At 39.4% G+C, this 10,591-nt stretch overlaps 1 protein-coding gene across 3 annotated transcripts in view; it reads left to right on the top strand.

Moving 5' to 3' along the window:
* Positions 1-1,454: 1,454 nt before the first annotated feature.
* zcchc2 (zinc finger, CCHC domain containing 2) overlaps positions 1,455-10,591 on the top strand; it is a 30,169-nt gene continuing 21,032 nt past the window's right edge. For all 3 annotated transcript variants that reach the window (XM_074693150.1, XM_074693148.1, XM_074693149.1), the window contains exons 1-3: positions 1,455-2,354; positions 6,964-7,081; positions 7,484-7,554. In XM_074693150.1, the coding sequence (XP_074549251.1) occupies positions 1,641-2,354; positions 6,964-7,081; positions 7,484-7,554 (903 nt within the window). In that variant the 5' untranslated portion in view covers positions 1,455-1,640. The remainder of the gene's footprint in view (positions 2,355-6,963; positions 7,082-7,483; positions 7,555-10,591) is intronic.

Here is a 10,591-nt window from a genome sequence, read left to right as displayed (position 1 = left end):
ATTTCTTTAACACCGTATCATATTGCCAGTATTGTTGAAATGCTTTACTCCTTCCCATATGTTCCTTCCATGCAAGGATGCTATTATATTGTAATACATCCAGAGTCTGGACATCAAGAGGGAAGACCTACAAACACTTTGATGCTCACCTAAACCATAAACTGGACTGGTCACGCAAAATACGTGCTCTATGCTACAAGAAGGGACAAAGTCATCTCTCCCTGCTGAGGAGACTGAAGTGTGTTGAGGTGCAGGACTGTGCTGAATATTTTTCTAACACTGTGGTAGCATCTACACTTTTCTATGCAGTGGTCTGCTGGGAAGTAGGGGACACGGAGGGGGTCAGGAAGAGACTTAACAAACTGGTCAGGAGGGCCAGCTGTGTCCTGGACTGCTTCTTGGAGTCCCTTTAGAAGGTGGGTGAGAGGGGGATGCTGGCAAAGCTTGCATTATGGACAATCTCTCTCACCTGCACGAGACTGTGGGGGGCTTTAAGCAACTCCTCCAGCCAGCAAGAAGGCAGGATCACTACTGCAAGTCATTCCTCTCATCTGCAATAAAACTTTGAATGACAAATGGTCTTGTACAACACATTTCCTGCCATTAAAAGCATGTATATACTAGGGCTGAACATCTAACTGATTTGAAACCGACACCGGAATGTAATTGAATGCTTTTTTCAAATTGCAAAGGCTGCAATTAGAAAAAAAAAATCGAATACACTGATCTGGAGGGAATATAGTAACTTGTACTCATTCTTCCTTTAAACCAGCAAATGTCAACATGCTGGTTCTCTGTAAAAAGCCCTGTGAGCTACAGAGATTCATATAGTGAAATGATCATGACCCATGGTTTGCTTTACTCTGTGTGGTTTGTTACTCTTACTAACAACTGGAGGGCAGTAAAATTTCACGGTGTTTCTTTTTCACACACTGAAGATAGAGACTGCTACAGAAAGAGCCCACCAGTCTTAGCTAATTGATAAATACATATTCTTTGTTTTTCTTTCACATTTAGTTAATGTAACATTAAAATTTCCCTCAAGGGGATCAATAAATAATAGGCCTATTCCATATTATTCTGTCTTGGACATTTCACAAGAGTCACTTCCAAGTCAAATTGATGGAGAAAGTCCTTGTTTTAAGTCTGGAACAGAAGAAGGCTGACTTTTAGGAAAGATAAGAACAGAAAAAAATATTTATACTTTCATAATGAGAAAAAGAATCTCCTGAAGGGCAGACGAAAAGTCTGTGCACAGTGAATAATTCAATAGCATTATTATTTATTCAACTCATCATACAATAAAAATACCAATGTTCCAACATTAAAATCTTATTTGATAATTTCATACACTGTCTGATATTGCAGGTCTGGACAACTGCAGTTCCGCAGTTTACCGCGCCGTGGCAGCAGTCTCGTAACAGCGCTTTGTTACTCTGCCGGAAATAAGGCGTAAAAGAAGAAAGTAGCTCAGGAGTCCTGTCGCCTCGTCGGATGATCAGTTAACAGTTTAAACAGTAAAAACACTGTTGAAGACTTACTATTCACCTCTATTTAAGACATTGGGAGCCGCATTACGTCGTGAATAATGTATTGTAGTTGGATATTTACACTTTGAGGCCTTTATCACAGCGCTGATAATGCTGAAAATGAAGATACCGATGAAAACGGGGGAGGACGGAGGCAACGAAACGGCCGAGGACGATTCATTGGATCCGTCTGAGCCGCGACATCTTTTCAGTGCTGTGCCTCCCTCACCCGGCTCCGATGTGCTGGAGGAGCCCCCCAGACCCTATATGCATCCATCTCAGCTGGACAAGGAGACTGTGTTTGAGTGGTTCGGCCTACATCTGTACCCTGCTAAGAGGATCGAGTTCATGTGCGGTCTGCTTCATATGTGCCAACCCCTGGAGCTACGCTTTTTGGGATCTTACTTAGAGGATCTCGCTCGAAAAGATTATCACGTTTTAAAGGACTTCGAGTTTCGGGCCAACAGTCCGAACGATTTGGGAGTTTTAACGGACGTTATCGATCCTGTGGTGAGGTCCAAACTACTAGTCTGCCTTTCCCTTCTCGGGTCTGACAGCAGGGAATGTGCTGGAATACTCTTTCGGATACTGAACCATGTCGACCCGGGCTTATTCTACAAAAACTATGACTGCTCTTTCCACGCATCGTGTCAGGATGGGGATGTACACGGGCGGTCAGAGCAGACCTGCGGCTTCCCCTCCACCACCGACACAGCGGGAGGAACTCTGGAACAGTTGTTGCTGCTGTTTACCATGGCCTCTCTACACCCAGCTTTCCATTTCCACCAACGAGAGATAGTCCGAGAGCAGCTGGACAAGATAGAGGTAGCTATAGATGGGGGAGGACGGAATAAACACCCTGACACCAATTATATACAATGCGTATATGTCAAGTTAGCTAAGGAACAGTAACCAGATACAAAGCTGGATGAAGTGTCTTTTGCGAATTGAAAATCGCGTAACTTGCTTAGGTAATCAGAGGTGTGTCCAGAGGGTGGTCTGTAGTGGCCTGGCCCCCTTTAAAATCTGACAGGCCTCCTCTGATGCTGGCCAAAGTTGTCATGTCAGAGTTGGACCTCTGTCGAAATTAGCTTTTTATTATGTGTTGATACAGACTCTTAGTAGTTTTCCCTTCTTTAAGGGTTTACATGTATCCATTTGTCGGTTGTTTAACTAACAGACTTCTTTACAACCTACAACATCAGAAAGATGCACATGCATTTTAGTAACAGAAATAGCTGTTAGCTCCATTCAATCAGACAAGTCTGTGTTTAAAAAAAAATTAAAACTGTAAGCAGCATTAAAACATCAAGTTATTCAGTCATCAATTATCATAAACAGTACTTTACACTAGAGTCAACTTCTATCGTGTCCTGACAGTATAACGGTCGTTACTGAGCAACCAGTGTTTTGGGCTAAGCTGCTAACTGGAGACCATCAGCAAAATGTGTCAGTGATTGGCAAGTGGCAACCTCTGGTCTTTAAACATGACACAATGCTAAAATCTGCAGTTCCTTGAGTTTTCACTTGAGGTTGGCTTCAGAAGTGCCAGAAACCACACACACACACCAAGCCAAAAAATAGCCATTTTACACTGTAGAAATAAATGTGTTTACAGTCTGGTAAAAAAATGACTCCATTCTGAATAGCTAAATTCTCTAATGGCACACATTGTACAGGGGTGTTTTTCCTTAATTCGGCAGTAGTAGTAGTTTAGAAGTTGTCGAGATCATGAGCCAATCCCAGTGCCCAATCAGAGGCAGACCTCAGCTGATTGACAGGCTTTCATCCCTATAGCTGCTAGTGTAGTGGCTTAAAGCCTCCTCCATTTCTAATATGGCTCCTATCTTTGATTTTCTTCAAAACTCGGTTTAATAATCGATGGATGACCTCAAGGAGACTGTGTCCAACTTTTTCAATGGTGATTCGGCTGAAAGTGACTAACAGGGTCACACCCTACTCTTAAACACTAGCAACATTTGTGGCAACGAGTTATTAAATGTGGTTACTGTATCCAAACTCATTCAACCAGTTTTGACATCAGTTAAGTAATATTAACTGGTAAAATTCTAAATAAAATTTAAACTTTGAGTAGTTCAAGAAAATGTTGGAGCTTAGGTAATGACCTGTTAAACTAGTTGGAACTTCAAATGAAGAGAAAAAAATGTGAATGTTTTGGTCTAGATTAACAGAAAAGACTTCATGTCCCTAGTGAAACTACTGTATATTATCAAATAAATGAAATAATTAATTTATTATTGAATTAAATACAAAACAAATTTTATTATGATATATTTGGTGCAGTTCTCTGTCTAAACATAGTTTTCTTGACACTTTATTCAGTTACTTTTATTTAAAGTAAAAAATCAAAATTACCCTAAACAGTATATGCATTATATTAGCAGTTACAAGGCCCTGCTCTTGTACTCACGTGTGACATTATTGACCAAATAATGCAAAGTACTCTTGAGGAAACATCCTTTTCCTGTCTCAAAGTGGCTGCCTGTTGCAGCACATCCAATGTAAACAGTGTTGTCTCACATCTGTAAGCTAGCTGGTTATCTAAGTAAAAGCTTAAGTTTAGCAAAGTTTTAACTATTTACAAAAGTGGTCTTTGCATCTTTACATAAAAAAAGGTCTAAGTAAAAATGCTTCTCGACATCTTGTTTTCATTTTTGTCTCGTTAAATAAAATAAATCAGCTGTTGTTTGAAAAAGTTATCAACTAAATATCGTAAAGCTAAATAAAATGCTCATCCACAGCTTCTGTAGCTTTCAGGCTTGGTATACTTTGATGACTTCTTTGTTTTTAGCCTGTACATGAAATCTGCTGATGAAGTTTGATGTTTTGTTTTTATCTCAATGCTAGTGCAGTGTGAAAGTCATCACAATCTTGCTTCGCCTAAATGCAAGGTGGTGCCCTGATTTAATTTGCATCTGTGAAACCTCAAGGGGGAAATTCCCAAGTGTCTCTAACAACATTGAATTATTCACCCTACAGTCTGAAAGTCCAGACTTTATAGAGAAGAGTGTGCCAGGAGTTCGATGGAGTAGAGATTTATGAAAGGCTCTTAAACCAGGTGCACCTTGTTAAAAACTCCAGCCAAACAGAACATCAGCTGATTATATTAATTATTCCCCGCTCGCCTCCCTCCTTTGCTTTGAAGGCTTTATACTCTGGTGAGGCACAGTGTTGTCATTCTGAGAGAAACATTTGCACCTGTTACTTTCAGTTTCTTTAACTAGAAATTATGCTGACAATATCTGACATGGTTACCAAAAAATTATACCAATGACTTACAATAAGGTTAACACACACATATTAAGAACCTTATGAACTGGAGACGTGTGTGAACCATAGCGTGTGTATGAGATGGACTTTATTTACAGACCAGGAGCGGTCCTGCCTTTGATTTTTGGTTTGCAAACATTTGGGCTGGGCTGGTCTTATTAAAGAAGCTGGGACCTCTGGAGACACCTGTAAAACAAGCAAACTCATTTGCATCGTGACACACTAGGGATGGGTCCCTTTCACATTTGAAACGATATGGTACCGATGCCAGGTACCTGGCAATCGGTACTGGTACTCAGCGGTACAAATTTTCGGTACTTTTTTGTGTTTCTTTGGTGAAAAATACCAATTTGTTTAGTAATAAAATACATTATTTTTTTGACAACACATATTTATTCTTCAATATACAACCTTGAAATGCTGTGTTCATGTCCAGCATGGAAAATTGGCCACCTTTCCACTCCCTCACAGTCACAAGGATGCATTTAGGTACCTGAACTTGGTACCTTTTGATTTTACATGAACCGGTACCTGGAACTTTTGACAGAATTCAGATGGTACCTATAAAAGTATCTAATTCGGTACCCATCCCTATGACACACAGTTTGAGAACTGAAACCAGCGCCTGAAACTTAATGTTGTGATAAATGAAAAGTGACTATCAACAACAAGTCACTGCGCTGTGATACTCAGGGTTTTCCCAACACCAAAGCCTCTAAAAGACTTCTGTCACGTGACTGAATGTTTTAACACCTCTGAAATATTCTAACAATCAGAAACGGAAAAATCACTTCCCTTATCTAAACCTAAACTTAAACCCAGTCATGTTAGGAATGTAAGGCCAAGTCTCAAGTGTCAGAGCTTCCCACAAGCACTCAAAACCCCTGAGTACCCCAGGTCCGATTCACTACAAATTGATTTCAGTCTTTAAGAGTGAGTCTTTGCCTAATTGATACACACAGCGTATGTGAAAGATAAATCAAAGCGTATTCAACTGAAAAAGACCAACCATTAGAAACTAATTTCAACTTAATTAAAAAATATGGAAGAAAAAACAATTATAAGTATTTAAAAAAACTCAGCTTTGGTTAAATACTTCAGTACTTCTTTAGTGCTGACCTGTGGTAGTGAAATATGACATCACTCTGAGTCAGAAATAAAATAAAATCAGTCATGCTGTTTTTCATCTCTGGATTTTGTCAAATACGGTAAAAGACAGAGACAGGATGAGATGATGGCGAAAACAAACGGGTTCTTTATGTTCTCAATGAATGTTTGAGCCCCTCTGATGAGCAGGCAGTTACGCTTAATCTGCCCTTTTTAAATACCACATGTCATAACAACATGACTGGTGTGGATCAGCTGATGACAGTTTTGCATGTTTCCTTTCATGTTTGCATTTTATGTTATGCTTGCTGATTTGGGCTCCTCAGTTTTAATGTGTTAGCATTTGGATTCTGAAGAAAGATTCAGTCATTTTCTTTCCAGCGTTTCATGACTTTTAGTTTAATCGTCCATGCACACACACAGGATATCTATAAGTAATTAAATCTCTCGATCCTCATTTATATGGCAATTTTGGATGGCGAGAGCTTCTGCTTTTAGTGTCTCAGTATCAAGACCAATGGTGACTGCACAGGCTTCCAGTTTGGGGCAAATGATGTTCAAAACAATGAAGGAATTTCACATTTTGTGTGACAAAAAAAAACACTGCGATATTAACCTTACCAAATGATCATGTAGCTTATTTGCTTAAATTTGCCTCACTAAAACCAGTGACAACTCAACAAAGTATCACTCTTTCACAAACATGGGATGACAGCATGTTAGAAAACTGTTGGAGTTCAACTTCACAGCTCAACAGAAATCTTCAAAAGCTCTACCATCAAATTCAAAGACATGCAGTCTTTGACTTCCATGATTTGAATATTTCAAAACATGGTGAAAATTACAGGATTAGACCCTTCACCTTTTTCCGTTAAGCAATTTAGCCAAATATTTTAGTTTTATAACCAACAAAGACATAATACACTTGTGAAGGGTGTTTTATGATTGAATTAATGTGATTCACATAGTTATTATATACATAAAGGCTAATGTGGTAATAACCACTCACAAATTCAATGTGTTGTTTTGTCTCCAGGCGATGCTGAGTCAGAGGGCAGGTTTGTTGCCTCCAGTGCTGGGGTTAGGGGAATGTACAGCCTCTCACGCTTCCTGTCAGAGCCGACGGTCCAACCGCTGGGCGACACAAAGAGAAGGTAATGTGAAAGGTTGCATTTCTTCTTGTATTTATCTATTTTTGTTGTAATTACATTGAGGACATGGGAACTTTGTTTTTCTTTATTTGGAAATTATTACACAGTGTTGAATAAAACCCTTGGTTGGACACTTAATCCTACTGGACGTCTTTATTTGGTTACATACCCATTTTTCCCTCCCATCTTTTTATCTGTTTATCTTGGCAAGTAGCAAATGTTTGCATAGGAACTCCTGATTGATTCATAATGGATGCCACAGTGACACTGATCATTATATTGATTTTCAACAGAGGAATACTTCGAGAGTTGCTCAGTGGAGACTTGTTAGATTCCAGTAGCTGCATCACTCCTCTTCTTATAATCCATGTCATGATGATCTGTTCCTCGTCTTTGCTTTTGCAGCTGTGCATATAGAGGGGATTGTGCTCAGGGGCATCTCTCGGACGAGGATAGACAAGGAGTACAACTTTGAGGTAGGTTACACACACTCATACACACTACAGACACACCCACATACACACACACACACCCAGCTTTGTAACGTTCAGTTTTGTTTTGCGAGAAAAGAAACTTCTTTATGATAAGAATAGGGCTGAACAGTTCAGCAAATTGAAACCAATATCACAATATGACAGAATGCAGTTCTCAAATTGTAAATGCTGCAGTTTAAAAAAAAGTTTCATGTACACAAACCTGCAGGGGTTGTACTAACTTGTTCATTCTTGCTCAAAACCAGCAAAAGTCAATATGCTGGGATTTTTTTGGCAAAAAAACCTGTGAGCTACAGACAGGGGCGGAGTGGGACTCATTTTCAGCCCTGGAATTTCATACCTCAGACTGGCCCACTTCATCTATTGTATTGAAATAATGTAATTATAACTTTACATGTTAAGAGCGCTGATTAGAAAAAAAAAAATTAAATCCTGTGACTGAGGGCGAGCAAAGTAGTCAAAACTATCAACAGACTCATCTTTTCACACTTCCTCCAGGTTCCATAAACTCACCTAAACCTGTGCAATAAGAATCAATGATAATAAACAATAATATTTTGTTCAGTGGCAAAATATGCAGATCTATTGCATCTAACATTCATCTTATTCATTTACAATTGTGTGCTTTTTTTACCATCTTACTTTAGATGATAAAAAGGGCCACTATTAATATTTGGGCACAGACAGTGATTATATTAGAACTGATGCTTGCTTGTTCACACACTCTGTTACAACAGCTCACCTGTTTCTCCAAAACTGACAGCAGCAATCCCTTCCTCATCACTGTCCCTTGTGTCTTCCTCTGACATTAAATCACATTTAAAAAAATAGTCAATAGTCAGTCTTCTGGTCAGTGCAAGTCAATTTCATTACTGTAGTGCTGAATCATCAAGTAACAATTCTCTCAGAGCAATTTTCATATAGAGTAGGTCTACACTATACTCTGATATTAATTCCAATATTCACTCAGTGAACAATCCTACCTGCCCACTCTGCACCTGTGGTGGGCTCATAGCTGGTCAGTGCTGCTGCATCTCACTTCTAAGGGGCTACAAGACAGTTTCCCCAGTTATGTGGTGTCGTCTCATCACATGGTGAAAGCTGCATTTTATCCAACATCTTGCCTTACCAGTTTCATCGCCATCCTCTGCTGTTTCAAACTGCGAGCCCGTTGACGTTTTATTAAAAAATAAGATGCTATTTTTGCGCATTTTGCAGTGTCATTTTCCAGCGCTTTCGTGTTTTTATTTCTAAGCTTCTCCGCGCCACCCTTGCTCTTTTGATCCATCTGGCCGGCAGTAGCTACGAGCTGGCTCATTGCACAGACTCTGACTGGCGAAGCTAATTGTTTTTAGCCTGCACGGACGTGCTGTTACGTCAGGATACATCTGAGAGAACAAAAAAAAAAGCTGCAGATGGAGACAGCCCACAGGGACAGCGGTAATAGCATGTAGCTAACACACATTCAGGGCCACAAATGAACACCAAACCAAAAAATTACAATAATATTAAAAAATATATATTACCACCGGCCCTCACAGCCCAAACTTTAGGCCGGCCCACCGGGAAATGTCCCGGTCCTCCTGATTAGACACTCTGCGTATGGCTACAGAGATCCATACAGCAGAATGATTGTGGCTGGCAGAACTAGACCCTTGTTCACTTCTTTCTGTTTATTCTGTTTTTTTACTAGAGATGCCCCGATCACATTTTTTTGCTCCCGATCCGATTCCTATTTTTTTATTTTTGAGTATCTGCCGATCTCGATATCTCCCGATCCGATCTTTTAGCAATGCATTAAGAAAAAAGAGAAGAAAAAAACTCCTACAAGTTGTCCTTTGAGTTTTTAATGAAGGTATTATTCTATCCAACATGGGTATAGCTTTTTTTTTCTCCACTTAGTGCAGTATTGGATCAACAACATAAAAATAAAGCTTCTCAGTGGTGCACCACAAGATTACCTTGTATGTGTGTGACAATAAGATTGCAATATCTTGTTTGCAATTTCTTGTTTGCAATTTAGTCGTACTTGCTAAAGTGACAAATAAGGTTCTATTTCAAAAATGAATGATGATATGCTGTTATACACATTTTAATTAAAAACAAGAACTACGGCCCCAGGTCTTTTCCGATTCCCTCTTCCCCGATCTCTAAATGTTGAAAAATGACGTGATCAGCCCCGATTCTGATCACATGATCGAATCAGGACATACCTAGTTTTTACTCATACTGGCAACTGAAGGTCAGTAAAATTTCACAGTTTTCCTTTTTCTTTTTCAATTAAAAAGTGTAGAACAGAATTGTGTATATTCTGACAATATCCTTTGTCATGTTGATCATTATATAGAATGACTTTGTGCTTCTAAAACGTAGCTGCAACATTGGTCCAAAAATATTGCAATTTGATTTTTTACCCAAATCATTCAACCCTAGTTAAGATGTCTAAAGAAGTATTCCAAGAAAATAATTAAAGCACAGCAGTCTGTGTGCTGAAGAAATAAGTTCTGTGAAGACTGTGAAGACTTTTGTGTCTGTGTGTTTTTTTCCTAAAGTACGCCTGCTGGGCATCGCATACACACACATACCAACATACTCACTGCCTGCATGAATGCTCTGAGCTCTGTGTTGAAAACTGCCTCATTGTTAAATGTTAAAGCTGCTTAAACACATTAAATATTGGATAAATGTGTTTAAGCTCACAATGAACACAAGTATGCTATTTGAAACACCATGAAATAAAATATCTGCACGGGAAAGATGTGGGTTTGACATGTGTCTGTGTTGTAATAGGCGCTGTTAGCAGTAGGTTCGCTGCTTTGACTAAATCTTGAGCAAATATCCTTTGTTTCCTTTTTTGCTCTCGCTGGCATTTGCACTCACTAATCCCTGGCTTCCGTTTCATAGTGAGTCAGTGTGGTGCTGAGCTGATGGCAGCGCATCGATGCTGATGAGCGCGTCTTCACAGAAATGAATGTTTTCCAGCCACAGTAACAAATAGAGGAGTATTTAGTGCTCATTT

Source organism: Halichoeres trimaculatus, unplaced genomic scaffold (genome assembly GCF_033239565.1).
Source record: "Halichoeres trimaculatus isolate MK-OKI-2021-1 unplaced genomic scaffold, fHalTri1.1 fHalTri1_scaffold_18, whole genome shotgun sequence".
In the NCBI taxonomy this organism is placed as follows: Eukaryota; Metazoa; Chordata; class Actinopteri; order Labriformes; family Labridae; genus Halichoeres; species Halichoeres trimaculatus.
This window is presented reverse-complemented; position numbering and strand designations above follow the sequence as displayed.